The sequence below is a fragment of the Equus caballus genome, chromosome 1 (assembly GCF_041296265.1).
Source record: "Equus caballus isolate H_3958 breed thoroughbred chromosome 1, TB-T2T, whole genome shotgun sequence".
Classification (NCBI taxonomy): Eukaryota; Metazoa; Chordata; class Mammalia; order Perissodactyla; family Equidae; genus Equus; species Equus caballus.
Window position 1 is genome coordinate 117,532,219 of NC_091684.1, and position 27,999 is coordinate 117,560,217.

Consider the following 27,999-nt stretch of genomic DNA (forward strand, 5'->3'; position numbering starts at 1 on the left):
AGTATTCAGATGGTACAGAGAACACAAGTTGAAAACCACTGGCCTTGTGGTTTTTACTGCCCCCTCTCCTGTGCACTTTTGGGTCCAACTAAAATTGCTCTCTTAGACATCACCAACAGCCTCCTAATGGTCAAAACACCCAGTGGCTTCTCAGAGACACTAAACTCCATGTACATTTTCCTTCTCAAAGCCCTGCCTAAACTCTCTTAGTTTCCTCATAGTATTTCTTGTTCTCCAGCCTCTGTTATTTCTCTCACGTTCCCTCTTCTATCCAGGCCTTTTCCCCTCCTCTCTCTAGTCTCAGGACAATCTTACCTTCTCCCATCATTTTCATAATACCTATATGTAAGTGACTTCTATGTTTCACTCCAACAGTGTCCTTTGAATTTTCCACACAGGATTTCCGTCTGCTGGATGTCAACATTGGCTGATGACAGTGTCTAAACTCACTCAGGTGAAAACTGAACTCATTTTTGTTCCTCACAAGACTTTCTACTTCCCTATTTCTGTAAACAGCAGCAGCAGCAGCAGCATCTTTAGTCACAAGTGAAAAAATGGCTCCTGTCTGTGGTTGATCCTCTCTCTCCTTTTTAACATTTAGATTTTTTCCCTAATTATATATGCACACATTGTTTAAAGCTTCAGTCTTTCAGTTCTGGAAATTTTTCTTGAATTTCTATAGTACTTTCTCCTCTTCATTTCCTCTTTTCTTTCTTTCTGGAACTTCTTTTATTCAGTTATGGAAGCTTGTGGACTGGTCTTCCAATTTTCTCATCATTTTTTTCTCCTATTTTCCAATTTCTTTGTCCTCTTGCTATACTTTCTAGATTTCATCAACTTAATTTTACTACATTTCTATTGAGTTTTTCAATCTTGCTATCATATTATTCATTCATAAGAGTTTTTCTTTCTCTAACTGAATATTCTTTTTTTATGTAGTATCCTTTATAACCACTTTCCTCCAAGGATATTAAGAGATTAACTTCCTTCTTGCTTAATCTGTTTTGTGTTTGGTTTGGCCTGTGTTTCTTCTTAGAGACTTTCCCCAAATGTCTGATAACCATAGGCTGTTCACTCATATGCAAATGTTGGGCACTTAAATGCCAATTAGAAGCTCTATGCACATGGGTGAAGTTTGTGACTGTGGGCTTCACAGTAGAGACTTGGCCCCAAGTAATTTCTTTGGGGAACCCCCAAAGTATCTTTAGATCATTTCTCTTGGGTTGGTCAGATTCCCCAGAAAAGTCTCTTCTAGTTTCCTGGGGCAGAAGGCTGGGGAGGGTGGTGGTTCCCAACATTCAGTATGTAAGGGTCTAATCAATCCCATTTTCAGTGTGGTATGCCTGTCCTCGGCTGTGCCCTGGTGTCTCCTAGTCCAAAGACCAGCTAAGGAGTTGGCTTTCTTGGGCTGCTAAGTCAGTCCTTGTGTGGCTCATTGCTCCTGATTTTGGCTCTTTTTCTCATGTCTTAGTGCGTCTCTGGAGGGAGAGACTGATGCAGGCATTCAGAAAGGCCTTTTCTATTCCCATGGCCCCTGACTCCACTGGGACTCCTGCAGGACTCTTTCTGATCTTTCTACTTTGTCTGCCTGGCCACTATATTGCTACTGGAGTCAGTTTCTTCAAACACAAAACCAGTCATTTACTCAAAAACCTCATGGGCTCTCCACTGCCTACAGAAGAGTCAAAAGTCCTTAGCATAGCACCCAAGATCTTGGATGCTCTGACTCCAAGGTATCTTTCTAGCATGACTTCTCATCATACCACCCACTACACATACCCAGAGCTGCAAGTTTTAGTTTTAATAGTGCACATGCATCACTCTCTTAGACAGGTAATCAGCTGTGGAGAGGAGGTTGGAACCAGACTGCCTGGGTCCATTATCTCACCTCTGCTGCTTTACCAGTTGGGTGGTCTTGGGCAAGTTAATCTCCTCATCTGCAAAACAAGGATCATAATGGTACCTGCCCTCCAACAATTTTGTGAGGATTAGTAGAGCACTTAGAACAGTGGTTGGCATACATGAAATGCGATGTAAGTGTTGAAGATTTTAAGCCTCTGCACACCTGTCTGTCCCAGTAGATTATCAAGTCCTTGGAGAAGGATCTCATTTACTCAACATTTGTGGTGTGCTTATAATGGGACATACATGATGCTATTCACTAGGGACAATATAAAAAGAGCTTGGCAAATGGAGACTGTTGACTAAATGATTAAAACATAATGTGACAAATGCTACAATACAGGAAAGAGCACAGTGAAGAGAATACAAAACATTTAAGATCTAATGGTTCAGAAAAGATGGAGAAAGCTTCCCAGATCCAACATTTAAGATGGAGCTTGACAAATGAATACGTAAGCCAAAAGGTGGTGCTGCTGACAGTAGGTGGGGGAAAACCGGAGGAACTCTAGAGAAGCAGGGTGGAGCCAATTGCACAAAGCCCTGCATAACCTGTTTGAGTCTGTAATTTGTTTCAACCACTGTCTGTCAATTTCACCAACCTAGTACACTGGGAGTGCCACAGACAATTCTGAGGAGTTAAAAGTATTTTGTTACTAATAATAGCTAAAATGTAGCTACTTGACAATTATTTTCAAAATAAATGAGAACACATCCCCAAATAATATTGAAGAAGCCAAACACAAAAGAACACATATGCTACGATTCCACTTATATAATAGACAAAATAAGGCAAATTAACCTATGCTGTCTCAATTCAGGATAGTTACATTTACGGGTAGATAGTGACTGGAAGGGGACCCAAGGGGGACTTCTGGGGTGCCAGTAATGTTTTCTGATCTGGGTACTGGTTCTGCAGGTATGTTGTTTGTGAAAATTCATCAAGTTGTATACTTTTATGTGTATTTTGCTGCATCTGTTATATTTTAAGTTAAAGCAATAAATTAGATTCATGATATTGTGCTCACTTGGACACGCATATGCTTTTACTTGGAGAAGAGGTGGAGTTACAGACTGGGAATTAATTGTGCAAATATTACTAGTTTTGTATTCCGTTACGGACTAACTCAGAACAGCTCTCGGATACTGTGAATGGCCAAAGATGGTTACCACATAGCCACTGTCAGTCACCTTCACCAAAAGTAGGGATTCATGAGTGTGTGATGAATTGACTTACACCCAAGGATCAGTTATATATGTAGAAACTCTGAAATACCGACACTCAGCATATGTGTAAGATTGCCTTTTCCTCATTTTACATACAATAAGGGGACGATGCTTCCTTATTAACCTTATAGAGAAACATGGGTCAAATACACATCTGTATAAGCATGACTTTTAATGGATTCAGCATTTATGTACCCTTAGGAACATAAAGAATCAGGTTGGTTTTGTTTTCTTTTTCTTTCCTTAGAAGTTTATTTTCACTGAAAAAAAATTATGTACCCAGTTAAAAACAAATAAATAATAGAAAAAGCTATATAATGAGAAGTCAAAACTTCCACTTCAAATCTGTTTCCTCAGGCAACTACTATTAAACTTTCATATATATTCTTACATAAATATTTTATAAACACACAAAAGTATATATATGTGTATTACTCCTGCCCCATCTTCTTTTCTTAAACAAATGGGAGCCCAGTATATTCACTTTTGTTCTTTACTGCAGATGTTTCATATCTATAAACATGGATACAGCTCACTCTTTCCACAAGCATATACTATTCCACTGCGTATATATATTATGACTTATTTAACCACATATTTCTAGTCTTTTTCTTTTACAAACAACATGGCATTGAACATCCTTGAATATACATTCTTTGATGTGCTTTTTAATTTATGTAGAAACTGCCCCAATGTATACCCCCAACTGTGTTACTAAACTGTTTGACCTCTGCTTTTATATTTGGTTAATGTTAGCATCTCATTGTTAAAAATTTTAATTAGCAATCCTCTGTTTAGTTCTACTGATCTTTCTATTTCTACATGAATGAGGACGAGCCTGTTTTGATTACCACGGCCTTAAAATATATTTTAATGCCTGGTGGGTTCAGTCCTCCTTATATTTCTCTACAAAAGGATCATTTATAAAATACTCTAAGGACATTTCAGAGTGTTTTAATGACAGACTCATCAGCACAATACAGTTGCAGTTCTTATTATACAAACTCAATAAACATATCAAAACTTGACTTTACTGTCTCCTGTCAAAAAGACAGCATATAATTATTCATATCAGAATTTTAAATAGGACAATTACCTAGTGATTAAAATTTCTTTAAAAATTAGACTCATGTTCATAAACCATATACATACATATACATAGACCTGATCACCTCTCTTAAAAAAAAACCTAAGATTTTAAACTTTTTACATATCACATTACATGTAAATACCCCAGAGGACACAATAACTGCACTGGGTTAAACAGTGTCCCTCCCAAAATTCATGTCCATCCAGAACCTGTGAATGTGACCTTATTTGGAAGTAGGGTCCTTGTCGATGTAATCAAATTAAGATGCAGTTATAGCGGATGAGAGTGGGCCCTAATCCAATGCCCTTCTAAGAATAAACTGGATACAGACACACAAACAAGGACAATGTCACGCGACAACGGAGGAAGAGATTGGAGCGATGCAGCTACAAGTCAAGGAACACCAAGGGTTGGCAGCAATCGCCAGAAACCAGGAAGAGGCGGGGAAGGATTCTCCCCTAGAGCCTTGAGAGAGAGCATGGCCCTGTTGACCTTGATTTTGGACTTCTAGCTTCCAGAACTGTGAGAACACATTTCTGTTGTTTTCAGCCGCCAAGTCTGTGGTAATCTGTTACAACAGCCCTAGCAAACTAATATAGTAACCACTGCAAATTGTGTGTGTAAGTTTGAACTATCATAAATTTCAAGTGGCGTACAACAGTATTGAGTGCTTGTCATTTGATAGATCTTTTTCAGTCACTAGGCTGCTTCCAAAAGGCAAAACGAAAGCCTTGATTTAGAAAACCCTTCTCAGATTTCTTTTCTTTATTATTATCTCATTAAGGCACAATTTATATTAGAAAAAAACAGTTCCTGGAAATAAAATGCCACTGTTTTACAAATGGTTCATACTTTGATTATATATTGCCTCAATATGCTTTAACAACTTCAAGAGTGCTGTTGGGTTATATGGGAAAAGATTTTTCTTCTGCAAACGGTAAATGGCACCTTGTAGCTCTTCGAAGCATTTTACTGTTCTGTAAGATATTCCCACTCCAGAGACAATCTTATTTGGGGCTATGTCGCAATCAACAGAGAAGGGAGTATTAGATTCTCTTGGAACCAGAGGCCTTGATGGAGGCTCCAGGCTAATTTCTTTTTTATCCCTACTTGTTCCAACCGTGTCCTGAATTTTCTTCATTGCTTCTTGGTGTAAAGATGTCGTTTTACTACTTGATAAACGTTGGTCTGTGGATTCTACTTCAGAATCATCAGAGCTGTCATAATCTACCAGACTTTGAGAAGCTCGTGGGGGAGACAGACCATTAGCTTGGAGCGTAACATGGGTCTCCTCGGACATCACTACCTGGTCCAGTGGCTCAGAAGAAGCATGAGAAACCCAGGAGATGCAAGCATGAGCATTTCTGTGACTACCAAGAGCAGCCAAAGGACTAGGTTCTGTTTGGTTGCTGCTTCTGTCTCGGACAAGTGAGAAGATACAACCACAAATATTCATGCTGTCTTTAGATTCAGTTACGTCAAAGTTCTTGCAAATGGTGAAAAAATTATCCCAGTCTTTTTGCAGCAATTTTAAGTACCTAACAAAATATTCAAGAAAACAGGTTTCTGATGAAATCAAAAAGTCAAGAAGAACTGTAGAATCAAATCCTATATTTTTTAATAAGAATAAGAAAATACAGTGTGGATTATAGCCATTTTCATGTGTGTGATGGTTCCACATTTCTTTTTCTTGGGTCAAGCTTTCAGTAGCTTCATGTTCTCTAAAAATAAAGATAATGGAGACCCCAGATTAATGACTTTTTACAAAAATTACAGTTTTGAGAGAGATAATTCATATACCACAAATCCACCTATCACATAACTTTTTAATCTATGAATTATTTTAAAAGAAAAAATTTCAAACCAATCTCTTTCTCCACAAACTCTAAACAAATATGACTCAATAAAATAAACAAAATCCACTGACTTTGGTACAACATGAATCTGTGACGCAAGTGAGCTAATCAGAGCTCCCCTGGGACTTGTGCTGAAGCTATTAAATATTCTAACTGTAAGGCTGCTGTAAGCCAGGCACTGCTAGTGGCCCTGCCTGAGAATGAATTCAGAGCTGTGAGATAAAGTGAAATGATCAATTACATGATTGGAATCTCTATATATACAGTTATGTCTGATGCCAACTTGAATCCTTAGAATTCCCAACTAAGAGCCAATAAAGTCCTTTTTTCACTTAGACTACTTTGCATTGGGTTCTATCATTTACAACCAAACCATCTTAACCAATACAATTACATTTAAAAAAATACATAGACATGAACGCATGGCTCTCTGACACACCAAACTCAAGTTAAGAAAGTTAGAAATTCACATATAAAGTGAGTTTAATTCAGATGCTTCTTCTTTCCTGAGGAGTAAGAAGTCAGCTTTGAGTACAACTAAGACATATTCTAATAGGCATGTGCATTTTCAGACTGAATTTGTATTTGACCGTTTTGGAGCCTAATTCAAATCACATGCAGCAATTTTGTGTTCTTGATTAGAATCTTTTGAAAATTGGCCCCAAACACTTAGAGTCTGAAAGCAGCCACTGCCAGCAGTGTCATAATACAAGTAAGAACTGGCAGCACAACAGTGCACCAACGATCGTTAGTAAGAAATCCCTTCCTCTGAAGCCAAGAAAGAAATGGAAATAAAGCAAATACTTTAGGGTTTTAATAAAGCAGAAGCAGAAATAGCGTAAAAGGTCATCAGTTATTAACTTCATAACCAATTACAGATTGTTTGCCATAAGAAGATATGACCCAAGTACAGCTGTTTAATAAAGCACAAATAGGACCAGCATAAAATGTCATCAGTAACATAACTTCATAACCAATTTCAGATATTTGCCTCAAGATAATATCAGCCCCAGTTCAACTGTATAATAAAATGAAAATTTAGAACAGCTCCTTTGATTATTTACAAGTTTACACTCACCTTTAAAAAGGCAAAAAAGAAGCTCAATATAGAAAAGTTAGTCTTAGAGGTGAAGAGTCCTTAAACATCAATTAAATTCAGATTCAGAGAAAGGTACTAACTTATTCCTGATCACACAGGTAAAACAGATGAAGACTGAACCAAAACCCCTGTTTTCTAGTCCTAGTCTAGTTCTACCACCCTAGATCTGCCTAGCCAGCCAAGTGTTCATAATGAAAACTCAAATCAATCTCATTTTCATGTACGGCAGAGTTGAAAAAAGGAATTGGAACTTATAAGGAAACCACAGGATTGTTAGGGATTTTTTCCCCTTAATGACGGAAAGTAAATAATACGTCCAGCGCATTATTAAAAACATTTTCTGCTTCCCTGGCATGTAGTTAGTACAATTACTTTAAAATATACTGACCTGGTCAACTTTAGGTAGATGCCCAATGACGCTTTGGCAGCCTCCAGCATATCATCGTCTTGTTCTATGAAGACTCTAGACAACCACTCACACTGACTGTGTGATTGCAGAGAGGGCTTAAGATGAGGCTTTAAGAAGGTCAGTAACTCAGACATGAACCTCTGTAAATCAACTTAAAAAAATGCAAATTTCAAAGAGTAGGCAACAGTTTACTGAATGCATTAACATCTTGCCTATATATAAATTTATAGTATCTAAAGTACTTTAAATGCATTACCATAATTCACATTTTTCAAAAAGTCTATGAGTCAAGGATTATCTTTACTTTGCAAGTTAGGAAACAGTTTCAGAGAAAAAGTGACTCACTCAAGAGGATATAGTTAAAATGTACAGCCAGTCTATTTGCCACAACTGCCAAATAAGTAATTATCTCTGAGAGATAAAATTTATGTGAATTCTTGCTAAAAGCACATAAATGAATGAGTGGCAGACAACAGAAATCATTTCACTGGATGCCACAGCTGTCTGTCATGAGATGCAACAGTGCAATCACACAAAAATAATTTTGCCTTCAAAATAACAGAAAAAATTTTGTTTAAAGCAATAAAAGAAAGCACTACTATTAAGCACAAAAATCAAAAAGGTTTTGGGGCATTTTAACTGCAATTTAAAACTCTGAATTATATAACACATGCCACCTAGTGTTGTACATTATAACTGCACAGGATTATATCTGATACATAGTTATTATAAGCTAAATGATATCCAAAGCAATTCAAGGAAGTCACACCGCTTACAATTCAAACCTTTCCCTGAACTACACACTGCTTCTTCAGAGACGTTTATTACTCATTTTTCTGAAATGAAATGGAGGACATGTCTTCCCCAACACTTAAACTCAGTATCATACTTTAAATAGCTATCTTTGGACTCTCAGTTAACATCCTGGAAATTATATGTGACAATTTTGTTGTCAATATAACTTCTCACATATTAGTTTCAATTCAATTCCTAAGTAGCAATAATCTACATTAGTAGATATACCAATTTCATGAAGGAAAATATGGATGAAATACTACAAATGTCCGAATATGAATCGACTTATATCATTTACTTTGAGGTGACTCAACAGCACCTTTTTTTTAATGTTAGTCATTAATTATGCAATATAAATTCAGTTTAGTCCACAAAAAGTTGACATGATTCTTAAGGTAATTCTAGTTCTTTTTCTTTTTTAAGAAAATTTAATAAATTAACTATGATAACATGTAGCTTAAATTAATGGAATTATAGTCCTGAGATAAACATACAAAACGAGTTTGAAGAATTACCTTTCATTTCATTTGCTGAAGCACAGTTCTGAAACTTGATTTCTAAGGATTTAATGATAAGTAAGCTCGCTGCTCTAAGGATCACATGATCTGGACCAGGGACACGCTCACTTCCAGGCTGAACCTCATCACCTCCAAAGCAGGAAGGTTTTCCATGGACAGACAACGTCCTCAATAAGCCCAAATCGACAGCTTGCAAAACAGCATCCGCTAAAGCCAACAAGTCCACATGTAAATGATGATCCGGCAGCACGGAGGCAGGGACCCACTCCTGACAAAGGTCTTCACCCACTTTCCGGAGAAGGCACTTCTTGATGAATACGATGAACTTCCTTTTGACAAAAGCCTGAACAGGCCAGGTAATAACGTCTAGCACATAAGAAGGTTTCAAAAATAAAATCCTCTGGCAAGTGAAATGTAACTTCAGGTGGATTCTGGAGGCTATAAGAAGTTCAAGCAATTCCAGGAAACATATCAAGCTGTTTATTATTTTAGAAGTATCTTGGTGGTTTTCAAAATGCTGAGAAAACAAGGAATTGTAAAAAACTTCAAAAATAGTGTGAAAAGGAGTCAGGAACTGCTTTAGAATTTCTGAAATTATAAAAATAGTAATTATAAACAACAGGAAAAACAAAGGCTTCTTAAAGCCCAATTTTACATTCAATTTTTATAAATATTATCACTTTACAAGATGAAAAAATGGATTTGGATTATTTACCTCTAATGTGAACAAATGAAGATACACAGACTTAATAGATAATAAGCACAGTTAATAGTCATTTTACAAGTATCAACAGCATCAGACCATGCAAGGAATATATAATAATGAAAAGCTTTCATTTTTTCCCTTATAACTTTTTCTTTTAGAAAGGTATCCTCAATGAAAAAACACGAAGCAAGATTCCTTAGTTCTTCATACTTCAAGACAGATCAGACGTTGTAAAATAAGTTTTACTCTTTGTTATAAATGTAGTGCTCCTTGGGAGCCAGATAATGACAATCGTTTATGGGGGAACATAATTCATACCTGTTTTTTGTGAACATGTATCTTTAAAGATTTCTTTTATTATAGCAGTAAGAGTCCAGAGGCAGTATACTACTTTATCACTTTCAGAGTATTCAGAAAGATTTTTTTGGCAAAAAGAAATCCAGGAATTGCTTAATGTTATCTATGAGTGAGAAAATTAAAAACATCAGTACGTTATAATGCCATCTTTCTTTACAATCACAAATTACCTATTATACACAATACAATTCTATACAACATTGTTTACTCCCTTGCAAAAAAAAAGTATGATAATATTTAGTAAAACAAATAGGACACAATTATCCTAATATTCTTTAAGACAGGAAATCAAGATGCCATAGAAATAAAGAATCAAAAGGGAACATGAAAATATTATCAGTGGTTGTTTCTAGGTAGTGAAATGATGTGTAATTTTTATTTTGTTCTTTATACCTTCTCTCATTTTCCAGATTTTCTAGTGCAAATATCACTCTTAGAATTTATTTATATTAAATCTGTGAAAATGGGCTTGGTCTCAAGCAGGGGTTCCTAAACCTTTCTTTGGAGGGGTGGAAGGAGACCTACTTACTCCTCTGAGAACGTGAAGAAAATTACAGACTCTCTCACTTGAAACCTACCATTGGGGTTAAGAATCTGATTTGCAGTGATTTATAACGTATTTAAGATTGTTATCCTTGACACAAGTCACCATATTATTCCATTCTTACACTTTTGTGGATTTACACAAGTTATTATGTGAGTGTCAACATTTTATTAATACAAATATATGAAGGGTAAAATCGAATGCCAGAGAACAATTTTAAAGAAACTATAAAAGAAAGAACATAATTTGATTATTTACCTTACCTTTTCTCTCAACTGGAAATAAAGAAGTAATGCAAGGCACTTGGCAGCCATGTGAGACAACAATTTATCTGAGTTTTGGAACATACAGGTCTATAAGAAAACAAAAAAATTTACCCGCTATTGCTGAAGGTTTAAAAACTTTTTATTTAAAAAAATCTAGATCTTAAAAAACCAACCCACAAAAACCCCACAAAACACAAATGACTTACTAATTTAGAATCGATGTCAGATGACTTTAAAAGAATTTTAATTATTTCTCTGTAGTTCTCCCTTGCATGGAACTCTGTTTTGACAGACAATATCCTGGTCACCATCACTCTGATCACTGTTAACTGAAGAAGCATTATTTCTCGCGCACTGCCCATCTCAGAGTGTCTCTTCAAACACACAGGTGCTCCAGAAATGGTAGCCAAACTGACAGAGGATGGCTCACGCGTGCCCTGGACACCAAAGGTGTTTGAGCATTCTGAGGCAGTTGTAGAATAATCTTGATCTGAAAATGCAGGGTTCAGATAAAAGATGTAATCATGGATGTCATTTTCAAGTGTGGCTCCAAGAAGTACCTTCTTGTATAAGTGTTCTAAAACTTCAAAGAAACTTTTCATTTTGATTGCCAAAATATATTTTATAAGAAGGCTGACAACTCCAAAGTGTGAATATTAATCTTAGAAATGTGACGAATCTCTAAGATGTTTCTTCAGTAAAACCTAAAATAGAAAAATAATTTTAAAATTATAAGTGTTATATACATCATATTACAAGGGAAGGCATCTGTTTCCACTTAATCATTTAGTCTCCCAAGGTAATACTGACTGCTTAATTTCTAAAATGGAAAATTGGTAATAAGAACATTATTTTAAGATCATAAAAATGAAATGTACGCTTTCCATACAGATTTAAGACCATAAAATTATTTTTAATTTTATCACAGCAGAAACTTCCCCTTTCCTCTAAAATTGTTAACCGGGCTGTCCGGGTTTCTCAACCTTGGCACTGCGAACATCAGGGACTGGATTAATTTCGTTGTAGGGAGTTGTCTCGTGCACTGTAGGAAGTTTAGCAGCATTCCTGGCCTCTACCCACTAGATGCCAGTAGCACCTCCCTTAGGGGGCAAAACGACCCAGGTGGAGACCCACCAGGCTAACTCAGATTCATTAACCTTCACCTTCAACTTATAGATGAAAACCCAGTTAGACTGCTATGTGGTCTAACTATTATGGTTATTGCTGATTAATTCCCACCTTAAAACTATATGGTAGCAGAAGGAAATCTTGATTACCACTCATAACATTAAATAAAAAATTTTAAAATGCCATCCCAAGAAAAAGACAAGATGTTAAGCAAAAGCAATCCAAACTTGAGCACGTGATACTTGTAGAGGGACGCAAATTTAGACATTCTGGTTGACCCACACACCTGGAACATGACAGAGACCAGGAAGAGTGGGGAGAAGGATCTGGCTTTTAAAGCAGAAAATATGGGCAATCAACTGATAGCTGAATATTAGAGGAAGCATGTAGTTACTATAGAACAAGCATGGCTAAGAAAAATTTAAGACTTTGGCACAAGCAAAACAGATTACAGAATATCCTTTCAATGGAAAGCTGGAACCTCTAGGAATTAACTGATCCTATGGGGCTCAGTCCTTTCATTGCCTTTGAGCTATTTTACACCTTTGTAAACTGTAGATAACTGATAGCAATGCAAATAATTCTTGCCTATAGAGATGCAAATAATTGCCAGGTGGAGGGGCAACCCTCCCTGCAGTGAGAAAAGCCAGTTTTGCTTCTATTTGTAAACTCATTTCAACACTCCTTTACTTCATATACATTCATAGTTCTTTAACTTTGCCCTTAAAACAATTGTGACATTTGCCTAGTTCTTTCATTAATTCAAGACTTACGCAAAATCACTGATACATGTTCCTTTTTTAAGGGTCAACATTTTGTCCTCTTAAGATTCATACTTTAACAAAACCCACGGACTTCCCTCGTCTACCCCGACCCATTTATAAATGCCCTGCCCATCTTTAACGTCTTTTCTCACTGGAAGAGAACTCTGAGGGCTGTCACTTTTTTTGGGTCTCACTTCCAAAACACAGTCCACTAACCTGCCCTTGGTCTTTAAACCTCCCTCTCCATTGGTTTCTTCCCCTTGCTTAGCTTCTAAGGAATTTCAATTCCTAATCTTGTGAGGAACAAGACAAAGCGGCCCTGTTTTAGTCCTCTAGTGCCGAAATATAAATACTAAGAAACCTACAGATTTCAATTTAAAGGTATGAATAAAACTTTTGGTAAATTTTCTCTAAATCTTATTTGCAAACTGTGGTGTGCATCCCACAGGATTTATAAATGTAACTAAATATCAGTAACCTTGACACTTAAACTTTACCTGAGCCCTGTGCTTCCAGAAAGCAGATGGTTAAGTAGCACTGCCCTCTTCAGTGTGCAAGAAGGGGCCAACCAGGAAGGGTCATATGCCCAGATAGCACCCACCTCTACCCTTCGTCACCGACCTCCCTTGTTTCATAAAAACCCATGTTTTCTCCTTCTTTGAGAGGTTTCCCATTAACGAACATTCTCTCTGTTGTGATAGCCTAAATAAAATCATCTCCTTAATTGTCTGGTGTATTTTGTCTGTCACACACCAGAAATTAGTTTTCATATTCTACTTGAGAGTCTAATTCCATTGTACTTATTTTACTTTACATTTTAGTTATAACAATAACATTTCTTCTCAATAAAACTACTGACATTTTTATATGTCAAATATTCTTTGACAAGAGACTATTTTAAGTTTCCATTAATATCATATGCTCAACTCTATTATAATTTTCAGTTACAAACGGAATTATTTTTATTTCAATGCTATAGCAAGAAAAATACTTCCAATAATATTTCTATAAATCTTAAGCCCTTACATTTTAGCACAAATGAGAATAAAACTGCTGCTATCCAACTATTTTTGACCTACAAAAGGGGCCATTTCAAATGGTTCAACCATTTCAACACAAAAAACTAAAGTGAATGTCAGTAAAGAAATAAATAGAGAAATAAATAGATAAACAAATAAGCAAGCAAGCAAGCATTTCAGGGGGCAAATGGGAAAATTTCAGGTGAGACCCAGGTTCTTTGATAAAAGCTGTTGTGAGAAATCAGATTGAAAAGTTAGAAAGTTTAAGAAATACAGATTCAAAATGATCCTTTAGGGGCAGGCACGGTGGCGTAGCAGTTAAGTTCGCACATTCTGCTTCTCGGCGGCCCAGAGTTCGCCGGTTCAGGTCCTGGGTGTGGACATGGCACCGCTTGGCAAAAGCCATGCTGTGGTAGGCATCCCACGCATAAAAGTAGAGGAAGATGGGCATGGATGTTAGCTCAGGGCCAGTTTTCCTCAGCAAAAAGAGGAGGACTGGCAGTAGTTAGCTCAGGGCTGATCTTCCTCAAAAAAAAAAAAAAAAGATCCTTTACAGACAGAGAAAAAAACAAAAGCATCAATTAGGGGTCATGAATGCCAGGCAGGTAACAAATGAATGAAGAGGATCATGCCAGGCTGCTCTATTGTGACTAAGCATCCATCTTTCCTAATTACAATGTCTTTTAAAATATTAATTCTGGCCAAAGAAACTTGCCCTGAAACAAGTGTCTGTGGGCAGCCCACAGACAACTGAGAACTGTAGTTTTGGGGTTTTTTGAAAAAACAAAGTATTAAAGGAAAGGACAAATCCTGAAAAAATGAACTAGGGGATGTGACGGACATTTCTTCCTGAAGTGGGAGCTACAAGGTTGGTACATCTCAAGCTGCATCACCAGCTGGTCTGGAAGAAGCTATACGCCTCAGACACCAAGCTTTCAAGAGACACTGACAAAGAAAAGTATCTGGGGAAGGAAGGGTGCTCAGAATGCTGAGAGGTTTTGAAGCCTGCTATACTGGATAAATGTGAGAGATCTGTCTAGCCTGGAAAGGAAACCAACACCAAGAAAGGTCTAATTAGGACAAGAAAGGAGCAGTGCTTCTCAGAATTTTTTTCAGAAAATGCCTCTTGGCAGAAGAGTGAATTCTCCTACCAGGGGGCCTAAGGAGGTACCCATTACAAGCATAAAATTTGCCTCAATTCTCTCTTTTATTGTTTAAGTACCATAAATGAACTGAATTTTGCATGCTATTCCTAACAGAACCACGTGTGTCTTAACATAAAAATAATATATTTTTTCCCACCCATCTTCACATAAAATTGATGCTTTAGAAATAATAATTGCTAAAGTTTATTGAATGCTTACCAAGTCCAGACACTGTTCTGAGTAATAGTTTCACAACCACCTATTGAGGTGGGTACTTATTTATCACACTCATTTTACAGATAAGGAAATTAAGGCACAGAGAGGTTAAGTTATAGAGCTTGTTAAGTGGCGGAGTCAGGATTTGAACCTAGAAAGTCTAATTTCAAAGCCTGTGGCACGCCTCAAATTTCCTCTGGTGCTCACTCTGGAAAACAGTTTGGCAGTTTCTTACAAAACTAAATATACTCTTACCATACATTCCAGCAATTGCACCCCTTGGTAATTTATCCAAAGGAGCTGAAAACTTACGTCCACACAAAAACCTGTGCACAGATGTTCATAGCAGCTTTATTCATAATTTCCAAAACTTGGAAGCAACCTCGATGTCCCTTAGCGGGTGAATGGATAAATAAGCTGTGGTACATCTAAACAATGGAATATTATTCAGTGCTAAAAAGGCGCTATCAAGCCATGAAAAGACATGGAGGAACTTAAATGCCTATTACTAAGTGAAAGAAGCCAATCTGAAAAGGTTACATACTACATGATTCCAATTATATGACATTCTGGAAAAGGCAAAACTATAGCAACAGCAGAAAGATCAGTGGCTGCCAGGCGCTTGGGGTGGGGGGGTGGAGGAGGGATGAACAGCTGGAGCACAGAGGACTTTGAGGGCGGTGAAAATACTCTAATACAGAGGTTCCGCCCATCCGTGTCTACCACTAGGGCTGTTAAGCTGATCAACTATGAGTTCAAGAGCACCTCCCTTCCCTATTGAAAGGAGGGGGAAGGGATATCTTCCAAATGGCAGGTCAGGTTCGGGACACCGTCCCTTGCCCTGCTAGTTCTACTCTGCACCTTTCTTTGGGCCCCAAGGGATCCAACAGATGATGGGTGGGGCTGGGAAGGAAGGAAGGCTGCTCTTCCAAGTTTCAGGAAATGCTTCTTCAACTTGCCTTTAGGCCTAGAGCAGGCACTGGCAGCTACTAGCCCCTGGGGCAGACCATCCCTTGTTCACGTCCTCAGAATAAGGATGCTCAAATTTTAGCTGCCTCAGAATCTCTTGAAAGGCACGTAAAAGCAGACAGCAGGGCCTTACCCCAGGAGTTTCAGACACAGTAATTCTGAGATGGGGGCCCAATAATTTTGATTTCTAACAAGTTTCCAGGTTGCTGTTGAAACACTGAGAACACTTAGATCCTGCTGCACATTTGTAAATTGTTCTCTTATTCCATTCTTGCCCATAGGACTCTGATACAGGTCAGAATTTTTTTTTCAGCATGAAGCAAAAGCCTGATAATTAAGTCATAGATAAAAGACTTAACATACATGATTAAGGTAATACTTAAAAGTGTTTTTCTGTCAAAGAGAAACACTGGCAAGAGCCTGGGATCTGGGATCTAGCCAAACGGCTCCACCACATCAGGGTCACCATAGGACAATTTACCCTTCAAGCCTCAGTCTCCTTTTATGTTCAAGGGGCATGATGGTACCCAGTTCACAGGATGCTGAGAGGGTTAAACTAAATGTGACTGTCCCCGTATAATCCCCAGTGAACATCTGTCAGTATTTCCTATGCCCCAGCTGGCCTGGTTAAGCATGACAACACATGGCAGGACTAACTCCAGAACCTGCCCCTAGACTCCTTCCTTGTATTTTTCTTTGCGTTTCTATTTATGGTGTAAAGTTGTTTTTTAAAAATGAATGAACATGGTTTATTTTGAGAAAAAACAATGCTCCTCTCCCAATTTTTCAGGGGTGGCAAGTCAAGACAGTCACAAATATAAAACACTGGATACCAGACTCCCTTTTTAAAATTGAGGTATAATTGACACATAACATTATATTAGTTTCAGATGTACAACATAATGACTTGATATTTATATATACTGCAAAATGATCACCACAGTAAGACTAGTTAACATCTGTATCATAAATAGTTTCAAAAAAATTTGTTTTTGTGATGGGAACTTTTAAGATCTACTCTCTTAGCAACTTCCAAACATGCAATACAGAATTATTAACCACAGTCACCATGCTATACATTACATCCCCATGACTTATTTATTTCATAACTGGAAGTTTGTACCTGTCGACCTCCTTCACCTATTTACCTCCCGTATCATCTCTGACAAACATCAATCTGTTCTCTGTATCTATGAGCTTGTTTTTTTTTGCTTGTCTTTTTCTTTATCCATTCATCCATCCATCGACACTTAGGTTGTCTTCATAACTGGGCTATTGTAAATAATGCTGCAATGCCAGCTTCTTGACAAGGAATGTAGTAAGCACCAGCTAACAGATGCTGGGCCTCTAAAAGCGGGGCAGGGCGCAGTCTCAAAGATGGGGAACAGTGCAAAAGCAAGAGGTCACATTCATCTCAATAACCTAACTTGACTAGGGTCATCCTAGTTCACCTTTAATTGGCCTGAATGCAGGAATCAGCAAATATGGTGCTGCTGGATAAATTCATGAAGAGCACGTATTGCTTTTAGGCTAGTAATGAAGTAGTTTTCTTCTCAGAAGCCTGGAGTAACAGAGGGACTGCAGCATTTCACATAAACCTGATCAATAGAAAAAACCCACATGTATCTTTCTCAGATGGCTCTATTAAACTGATCACTCCAAAGGCAAACGTTGTTTTTACATAGTACAGATTGGTGCTGGACATTAGAATCATAGTATTTTAGTAACATAAAAAACCTCAGAGATGATCTAGACCACTGGTTCTCACTCTAGCTTCAGAACCCCATAGAAGGCTTGTTAGAATATGATGGCTGGGCCCTCCCCCAGAGATTCTGATTCAGTGGATCTAGGGAGGGCCCAAGAACTGGACTGGGGACTATTCTTTAATGACCACTGGCCAATCTACTTGATTTTACTGATACGGAATCTAAGCTCATTAGGTTTATATTATACTGTGCTAATGCTAAGCATTTTTTTTAAATGGACAATCTCTAGGCTATTAATATAAAAAATAAAACTTTTATACTCTTAGTTGCTAAAATACGGTTCTACATTTTAAGTGGTGCTTCAGAACGAAATGTCTCTTTAGTCATTCCCTTTTACCAGTCGATGCCCCTTTCCCCCGCTACTCCTGCCTTCTACCAAAAGAACCTACCACCAGTGGCAGGGTAGAGTTTCAGGAATGTCTATAGACATGACAACAGCACCATTTATTTTACTGAACTCCTGAATTCTGTATACTGTACAAAGAGATAAGACGATTTTTAGTTGATAAAATAAGGTTACCTACCCTACCTCAGCAAAGTAGCACACACACAAAGATTCGCAAGAAGTACAGGGTTTATGTGACGAAGACATTTCTACAATTCAAGTAGGAGGATGCCAATAGTCCTTTATTTAGTCACCTTCAAAGGTTCCTTCTTGACTCTGGATCTTGATACAATGCTGTTCCCTTTGCCCAGAAAGCTTTTCCACTCACATTTCCTTTTGTTTTAAGTTTAAATATGACTTTCTATGCCAACAAATTGGACAACCTAGAAGAAATGGATTAATTCCTAGAAACATACAACCTACCAAGACTAAATCATGAAGAAACAGAAAATCTGAACGGACTGATTAGTAGTAAGAAGATTGAATCAGTAATTAAAAAACCCCCCAATGAACAAAAGTCCAAGATCAGACGGCTTCACCAGTGAATTCAATCAAACACTTAAAGAAGAATTACTACCTTCCTTTTCAAACTCTTCCAGAAAACAGAAGACGGGAACACTTTCAAAATCATTTTAAAAGGCCAGCATTACCCTGATACTAAAACTAGACAAGGACATCACAAGGAAAGACAATTACAGGCCAATATCACTGAGGAACATAGATATAAAAATCCTCAACAAAATATTAGCAAACTGAAGTAAACAATACATTAAAAGAATCATACACAAATCAATTGGGATTTATTCCAGGGATGCAAGGACAGTCCAACACCTACAAATCAATCAATGTGATACAATATATTAACAAAATAAAGGAGAAAAATCATAGGATCATCTCAATAGATGCAGAAAAAGCATTTGAAAAGATTCAACACTCATCTATGATAAAAATTCTTAACGAAGTGGGTATAGAGGGAGCATACTTCAACATAATAAAGGCCATATACAACAACCCCACAGCTAACATCAACTGTCAATCATGAAAAGCTGGAAGCTTTTCCTCTAAGATCAGCAACAAGACAAGAATGCTCACGCCTGCCACTTTGATTCAGCATAGTACTGGAAGTCCTAGTCAGAGCAATTAGGTAAGGAAAACAAAAAAAAGGCTTCCAAATTGGAAAGGAAGAAGTAAAACTGTCAATATTTGCAGATGACATATCATGAAATATAGAAATATTTCATATATCATATAGAAAGCCCTAAAGATTCCACCAAAAAATTATTAGAACCAACAAATGAATTCAGTAAAGTTGCAAGATATAAAATCAATATACAAACATCTGTTGCATTCCTATCCACTAATAATGAACTATCAGAAAGAGAAATTTAAAAAGTAATCCCTTTTAAAATTGCATCAAAAAGAACAAAATACCTAAAAAAAATTTAACCAAGTAGGTGAAAGATCTGTACACTGAAAACTGTAAGACACAGATGAAAGAAACTGAAAAAGAAAAAAATAAATGGAGAGAGATTCTGTGCTCATAGATTGGAAGAACTAATATTGTAAAATGTGCATACTACCTAAAGCAACCTACAGATTCAATGCAATCCCTATCAAAATTCCAATGTCATTTTTCACAGACATAGAACAAATAACTGTAAATTTGTATGGAACCATAAAAGATGCTGAATAGCTAAAGCAATCTTGAGAAAGTAGAACAAAGCTAGAGGAATCAGGCTTCCTGATTTCAAACTATATTACAAAGCTATAGGAATCAAAACAGTATGGTATCAGCACAAAAACAGGCACGTGGATCAATGGAACAGAATAGAGAACCCAGAAACAAACCCATGCATATACTGTTAATTAATTTATAACAAAGGAGCCAAGAATATACAATGCGGAAAGGACAGTCTCTTAAATAACTGGTGCTGGGAAAACTGGACAGTCATATGCAAAAGAATGAAACTGGACCACTATTTTACACCATACACAAAAATTAACTCAAAATGGATTAAAGATTTGAACCATAAAAGTTCTAGAAGAAAACATAAATGGAAAGTTCCTTGACATCATCTTGACGATGAGTTTTTGGATTTGACATCAAAAGCAAAGGCAACAAAAGCGAAAAAAAAACAAGTGGGACCACATCAAACTGAAAAGCTTCTGCACAGCAAGAGACACCATCAACAAAATGAAAAGGCAACCTACTGAATGGGAGAAAATATTTGCAAATCATCTATTTGATAAGTGGTTTATATCCAAAATACATGAAAAACTCATAAACTGAATAGCAAAAAGTCAAACAATCTGATTAAAAAACGGGCAGAGGATCTGAATAGACATTTTTCTAAAGAAGACAAATAAATGTCCAACAGGCACAGGAAAAAGTGCTCAATATCGCTAAACATCAGGGAAACACAAATCAAAACCTGGCAGAATGGCTATTGCCAAAAAGATAAGAAACAAGCTTGGCAAGGATGTGGAGAAAAGGGAACCCTTGTGCACTCCTGGAGGGAATATAAATTGGTGCAGCCACTATGGAAAACAGTATGGAGGGTCCCAAAAAAATCACAAATAGAACTACCCTATGATCCAGCAATCCCACTTCTGGGTATATATCTGAAGAAAACAAAAACACTAACTTGAAAAGTTACATGTACCCCCATGTTCACTGCAGCATTATTTACAATAGATAAGACATGTAAGTAACCCAAGAATCCATTGATGGATAAGTGGATAAAGAAAATGTTGTGTACATATACACACATGCAAAACAGAATATTATTCAGCCATGAAAAAGAAGGAAACCTTGCCATTTGTGACAACATGGATGGACCTGGAGGACATTGTGCTAAGTGAAATAGGACAGAGAGAGACAAATATTGTATGATCTCACTTACACGTCAAATCTAAAACAAAACAAAACAAACAAACAAACAAAAACTCAAACTCATAGATACAGAGAACAGATTGGTGGTTGCCAGAGTTGGGGGTGGGGGGTGGGCAGAAGGGGTGATGGTGGTCACCAGGTATAAACTTCTAGTTTTAAAATAAATAAGTCCCTGGGGATGTAATGTGCAGCATGGTGACTACAGGAAGAATACTGTATGGCATATTTGAAAGTTGCTAACAGAGTAGATCTTAAAAGTTTTCATCACAAGAAAGAAACATTTGTAACTATGTGTGGTATTACATGTTGACTAGACTTACTGTGCTCATCATTTCACAATGCTGTGCTGAGCATTTCACAAATATTGAATCATATGTTGTACATCTGAAACTCATATAATGTTATATGTTGATTATATCTCAATAAATTTAAAAAAAGACTTTCTCTGGCAAGGACAGGTCCTCCTGAAATCCTCTTAGTCTCCCAGCACCACTGCTCGGCCTCACAGAATATGTCACAATTGTACTTTAAATTATCTGTGCTATGATTTGTATGTGTCTCCCACCTAGATTATAAATTCTTAAGAGGTATCTGGTTCATCACTTCTTCCCCAGCTTCTAGCAGAGTGCCAGATACACAGTAGGTACTTAATAAATATTTATTGAATGTGTTCATGACTGAAGATACTGTTTCAGTCAAGTTCCCAGAGAATTTATTAACTTTATTCATTTAGTGCCAATTAGTAGTGTATATGTCTAAAATAACTCTAAAATCAGAGTTTATTTTAGTACCGTTTGAGCTCAAATACTTTTTAGAAATGCTGTATAATTTTGAACACCTGAATTTTAAATTACAATAAAAATTTCATGTCAAAAAATTATAAATATAGTCGTATCCATAGCAGGGAATGAGTTCTGAGCTCATTCAGTCTTTACTGTATTATACAGCTGACAAAGCTCAATAGAAGCTGCATGCACTGAAGTCACATCTTAAAATGGTTGTGATAAAGTGCAAGTTAAAATTACCCTTGAAGAAAAAAAATCCCTTAAATTGGCAGGACAAGAGCTACAAGGAAGCTCAAAACCCACCAGTTAGCTTCCTTTCTTTCAGTATCTTTTTTGCTGGGACCAGGGGGCCAAGGTGTAAAGTAGAATTTCGCTAGCTACCCCATCTCCCTTTTCCTGCTAGGTACAGCTGAACAGAGTTAGGCTAAAAGGCAGATGATGGGACTCCATCACTCTATATCTGCGTTTCTTGTGCCCTGTTTAGACACCCAGGTCCCTGGATCCCGCTGCAGTCCCTAGAACGGTTTCTGCTGTCATGCAGTGCACAAACTGCTCATTCTCTCCACCACCAGCACCGAGTGCTTTAAGCGCCAGGACACAGCCTCCTGGGCAGTGGTTCTTGACCTTGATCACACGCTGAAATCACTGGGCACTAGGAAAAATCTGTACCCTGGCCCCCCTGGAGACCAAATGAGTCAGTTGCTGTGGTGGGGCTTGGGCAGTTTTCCAATGATAAATCATCTTTTTTAACTCAGAGAATAAACTCAATTCTGGTTGAATCAGAGTTTTACGAACTAAAACATCATAAATATTTATCCTGAATTACTTCATTTATATGCTGTAAAATTAGTCTTTTCATTTGTGTGAATGTGATATTACCTAAGCGAATGGGAAGTGAAGTATGTCTTGTGAAATCTAATCAATTTTAACTTGTTAAAAAACACTGTGCAATCTAAACTGCTTTTAAATCAATGAAAAGTTATAATTTAAGAATTATCAAATTTGATAGCACCAATTCAATAAAGCAATTTAGAATCATCGAGTAGCACACTCTGTGAAAGTGTGGTAATACAACGTTCCCTGGTTATGATATAATTATCTCTCTCAGTCATCTTAAAATTGTTATAACTTGAACAAAGGATTTCAAGTGAAAAACAAATGGCTGGAGAAATGGAAGAGCTGAGAATTAGAATTCAACTCAGTTACCAGCCTCCGAATTAAGAAGCCTGTAAACCTGAATGTCTCGGTTGAACCAGCATTTAGCAAACACACTATCTGAACCCCATGGATGCTGAGGCTGCTGTAAGACTGAACACGTTCTCCATAACTATTTATGTACTTATTTGTTTCCTGTTCCTTCTCTCTCTTTCTTTTTGGAGTTCAAAACCACCTAATTCTATAATTAGTAAATGTCACAAAACTAAACTTACGAATTACATTCATACCAATAAAATACCACTTTTAATCTATTTTTTTTACACTGGAGTCCCACTGCTAAGAAAATTTGAAAATCACTGGACTAGACGATTCTTAAAGTCTCTTGCAACCCTGCTGGATTCCTAAAGCCTCATGCAATTCCACAACCATGAGTATGGGAGACATGAAGTGGCACTCAAGGTTCCCAGGACAGAAGCAGTAATTCCTTTAGGCAGAATGTACAGGTAAAGTCTAGCAATTCACAGCACAAGTATTGTTGGAGCTTTGGGAGATGTGTTTAAAGACAAAGAGAATGTGCAAAAAGGAAGGTGGTAGTTGTATTAAAGTTGAGGTGCCATAAGTGTTTTCCAAACTTTCTGTGTTGGTATTTTGTTTTTATGATAAACCAGGGAGAAATCATGGTAGAACTGAAACATCAAAAGTTGCTAATATATAATACCATTTAATATGCCCTAATATAACTGGTTTCTAATTATAATTCAGCCATGTACTTTAAGGAGAAAGGGAAATTCAGAAATTTAAAATTATGAAATATGATTGCTGTGAAGTATAATGGAATTAAAAAAAATAACTGACTAAAAAAAATTGGAAATTGTACATCCAAAAATATGTGCTAACTTTCAAAGTAGTTTTTTTAATGATGAGTCTACCTTATTCCAAGTAGAGTATCATTGTTCCAGAATCTTCTTGAAATCTCTTTGGAAACTGCTTGCAGAGTCTGGCAATATATTCTTTTGAATATACAGTTAGATACTATACTTTCTAGATAGATTTGGTTTAAAGAAACAGCCAGAAGGGATTAAAAACTTTTTTTCCAACGCGGCTTTTAATGAAACAAAACTTTTATTTTTTCTAATCTAAGCAAATGTTTAGTAAGGATGTTCTTTCCAGAATTTGTATTTTCTGAAAAGTCTGACACAGAAGAAGGGAAAGAAATCTTTAGGGCTCATCAGATGTGAATATTAATTTAATAATTAATCCATAATGCTTCTGTGCCTTTTCTATCATGCATAACGGTTCTTACTTTAAAATGCACCTTTTCACTCCACTCTCCCTACAAGTCTGTAAGTTTTTTCTTAAAAGGGGCTTCTGCTAACAATTTCATCAGTGGAATTGCTGGCCAAAGGGGCAAATTCTTTATAGAAAAACAGGCACATGTTCATATAGATAATAATTATGTAGTCCTTCCATTAAAAATATTTTTGCCTTTTTCTAAATACACGCTAGTCCTTGACAATTCAGTCTCTTTGGTGGTTCCTTCTCAGTTACTCCTGCTGGATCCTCTTCTCAACTAGTCTCTTAAATGTTGGGAGCTTTAAGTGTTTAGTCCTCTACATCCTCTTTCCTTAGAGCAATTTCATGGACTCTCAATGTCTTCAATTATCATCTCCACACTAACAGCTCCAGAATCCAGTTAGGGTCTAACTCTCTTCTCCACTCCACACTCAAGTATCTAAATGCCCCTGGAGAGCTCTACTTGGAAGTCCCACAGGCACCTTCAGCACAAACTCAATTCATTTTATGGCCCCTCAAACTTGTTTCTCCTACACTCTTCATCTCAGCATATGGACTCCATACCTCCTAGTCACCCAAGCTAGAAACCTGCACATCTTCCCGGACTTTTCCTCCCCCCACTTCTCTCCATCCTCACTGCCACAACTGCAGTATACCACTTCTACCCTGGACAACTGCAACACATTCCTTGCTAAGTGGTTGTTTCTTGGCCCATCCTACCCCCACTTACTCCTGAAAAATCTCTCCACTTTCCTTGGGATAAAGTCCAAACCCCTGAACATGGCTTCGCAGGCCCTTCAAGATCTGACTCTTCTCACCTCTGTACCCTGCAAACTAAGCTCCAAGCCTTCTCCAAGCCTTCTCCGAAACTGCACTTTAAGGATTCCCAAGCTTTGCTTAGTCTATTCTTTCTGACTAAACCACATTCAACCTTCTCCCGGCCACTCTCAACCTTCAACCTGGAAAGCTCCAGGCGGGGGCAGGAGTGGAGGGGGGCAGTGGGGGGGGGGGAGGCTTCCACACATGTAAGTCAGGATTGGGGGTCCTGCCAAGTGCTCCTTCAGCCTATACCACAGTATTTACCTCATTGCCTTGTCTATACCTGTTTTCTAGTTTGGTTCCCCCATACTTGACTAAGAGCTTCCCTGGGCAGGACTGAGCCCAGTTTGCCTCCATAAGCCAACAGGCAGCTCATGTGGAAGGAACCAAAATGAGCATTCTTGAACAAATGAATGATAGTGTAGAATAAAATATCAGGGGGCAAACTGACACTGTCTGCAGTGAACCCCACCCGCCACAAAATATCTTAATATACTTTATCACATAAAAGCAGTTGATATATTGAAATACTTCCTTGGTATAATGAGGTAGGCCTTTCTCTGAAGACATTGGTGGTAGCCAAATGTGACTTAGTTTAAAACAATGTAACCTCTTGCCCGGAAGACTACAATAGCCGTTCACATTTGCAGTAAGCCGGCTCTCAGCTGCTGTCTTCTCCATTGAGCAGCCAGTGTTCTTTTCAAAACATAAATAAGACACTAGAACTTCCCTACCATGGCCTATAAGGTCCAGCCTGTCCCACACCCCCAATCTCATTCCCAATCACTCTCTCCTTACTCTGCTGGGCTCGCTCGCCTTCCTTCTTGGAGTTCTTGTAAGCAGCAAAGGTTATTTTAGCATCAGAGGCTTTGTACTTTTGACATTGTCTGCCTGCAAAATTCTTCCCCGCAGCTCTTGGCGTGGCTTGCTCCTCTTCGTTCAGATCGCTGCTCCAAAGACATTTCCTCAGACCTTTCCTGACTACCTATCTAAAATACCCATCACGTCCTAACCGAACTAGATCGCATGCTTCTGCTTGATTTTCTTTATATAACCTATCCCTATCTGGCAATTTTGTGAAAGCTACACGACAGCAAGTGATGGCATCTATCTTGTTCCCTGTTGTCTCCGTAACAGCTAGAACAGTGCCTGGCCAGTAAACACTTGCTAAATGAATAAATGCACTTAGTAAACATGTCCATCCCCCTTATTTTCCACTCTCTTTTCCCCTCCATTCACAGGAACCTTTGAGAGTCGATGGCCTTGCAGGAAAGCCCTTGAAACGTCACCGCCAGCGCGAAGAGAGTCCTCTCTTCCGCGCTAGGCGAGGCATGCCCAGCCTGGTAGCTAACGGGCCTCCGGGACCGAGAGACGAGCTCGCGTCTGAAAATCGCTGAGGAGGGGCGGCGGGACAAGCCGCCCGTCTCCTCGCTTCCTGGGGACTGTGGCCTCCCCAACCTTAACACTTCGGACGAGCCTCTCAGTCGGCCGCCCACCACCTCCCCCGCCGCCGAGCTCAGCGGCCGCCCCCCACGTACCTGCCAGAGATCCAGCTCTAGCCACTCTACCCTCGCATCACCATTCGAGCCAACACCTGCCCCCTCCCAGCCGCCGTAGTTCACAGAAAGTACAAGGGGGTCCCTCCCCCCGCATGCGCAGAGGCCCCATTCGGCGTACAGTGTCTCTTAGCAACCGCTTCGAGTCCCTCCGCCAGGGGCGGAGCATCAGAAGCCACGGGGGGAAGCCGAGGGGGAAGTGAGTAAGGCCAATTGGAGACGAGTCCCAGCCTCAATCGGCACGCCTCCTCTAACTGTCGCGAATGCGGAGGCGGCTTTACGGCAGCCAAGGGGTGGGGGCTGCCTGGGGTAAGGAGGAGAGAAGGAAGCAACCAACCAACCAAGTCGCCCCCACCCCCCACCCCCACCCACCCCGGACCTGGTTTACGGCTCCGGGCTCAGGCTCCAGTGCGGCCGCTGATTGGCTGCCGAAGGCTTGGTCCCATCCCAGTGACCCCAAAGTGCTGGAGGGAGGGGGCGGGGGTGGCCCAGTGCAAAGTGCATCCAGAAAACCCCCTGCCTGGAGCCCCCGCGGCAGGCACTTCGGACCCTGTATGACCCGGGACCTCGTTGCCCCGAGACCTCCCGTGTCCGCCCGTAGCTGGGAGCCTCCGGCCCGGAGCGCGGCAGCCCCCTGCTCCGAGCCCTCAGACCGGGACTGCCCCCCCCAAACCAAGTCGGGACTTCCTCCCTGCACCCCTGCCCCGAGGCTGCCCGGCGGCCAGGACCGCCGCCCCCCCGCCCCCAGTCTGCTCGGCTGTCTGGATGCTCGCCGGGCTGGGGCCGTGAGGCACCGAGGAGGATCAGGAACACCCGTGTCCGGCCCTGCCTGAGGTGTTTCTTCAATGGAGAAGTTGGTGAGTGTGGAGGAGGCTGAAAGGAGGAAGAGAAGCAGCAGCTGAGGAGACAGGTAAAGTCACTTACCTCCCCTGAGAGGAAGGGGGCTGGCTGGGAAGGAGGAGAATCGCTGCTGCTTCCTGCCTGCCCTTACCACTCTCTTCCTAGGCTCCGCGTTCCTCAGAGCCCACTCCTGCTCGCCCCTAGGGCACTGCACCGCTCACTAGTTTCTGATTTGCAGGTTTGAGCTGGCTGGAGGAGACGAGAGAGCAGGAAGGCGTCTGCCCACCCACCAGAGAAGCAGCGGAGAGCCTCTGACCAGCATCCTCTATAAAGGTAATAAGCCAGCCCTCCCCTCCCCCCATTGTTTATTCCTGGCCCCTACCTTATTAAGCAGAGCTTTATTTTCAGGGTGGTTACCTGGGAATGCAGCCCTTTCCCGGCCCCCAGTTTCCCAGCAAAAACAAAAACACTGCCCGTGCTCTAATGCTTAACATTTT

The 27,999-nt window shown here is 39.1% G+C and overlaps 2 protein-coding genes across 7 annotated transcripts in view; one reads left to right on the top strand and one right to left on the bottom strand.

Moving 5' to 3' along the window:
- Positions 1 to 3,279: 3,279 nt before the first annotated feature.
- On the bottom strand, positions 3,280 to 27,999 carry LINS1 (lines homolog 1). 3 transcript variants are annotated; one of them, XM_070268184.1, is made up of 7 exons: positions 27,885 to 27,999; positions 10,973 to 11,470; positions 10,764 to 10,853; positions 9,918 to 10,059; positions 8,891 to 9,481; positions 7,560 to 7,731; positions 3,280 to 5,937 (listed from the first exon to the last, which is right to left on the bottom strand). In XM_070268184.1, exons 2-7 carry the CDS (start codon positions 11,366 to 11,368, stop codon positions 5,052 to 5,054), a joined length of 2,277 nt encoding a protein of 758 aa, XP_070124285.1. In that variant the 5' UTR covers positions 11,369 to 11,470; positions 27,885 to 27,999; the 3' UTR covers positions 3,280 to 5,051. The 3 variants fall into 3 exon arrangements, with proteins under 3 accessions (XP_070124285.1, XP_023507203.2, XP_001490403.2); XM_023651435.2 differs by lacking the exon at positions 27,885 to 27,999 and adding an exon at positions 27,587 to 27,830; XM_001490353.5 differs by lacking the exon at positions 27,885 to 27,999 and adding an exon at positions 26,645 to 26,811.
- The window catches only part of ASB7 (ankyrin repeat and SOCS box containing 7), a 52,018-nt gene continuing 50,783 nt past the window's right edge, over positions 26,765 to 27,999 (top strand). The window contains exons 1-2 of one of the 4 annotated variants that reach the window (XM_023651443.2): positions 26,765 to 27,572; positions 27,741 to 27,835. The gene's annotated coding sequence lies outside the window, so the exon portion shown is untranslated. The remainder of the gene's footprint in view (positions 27,573 to 27,740; positions 27,836 to 27,999) is intronic. The other 3 variants (XM_023651448.2, XM_023651450.2, XM_070268205.1) reach the window with 3 other exon arrangements.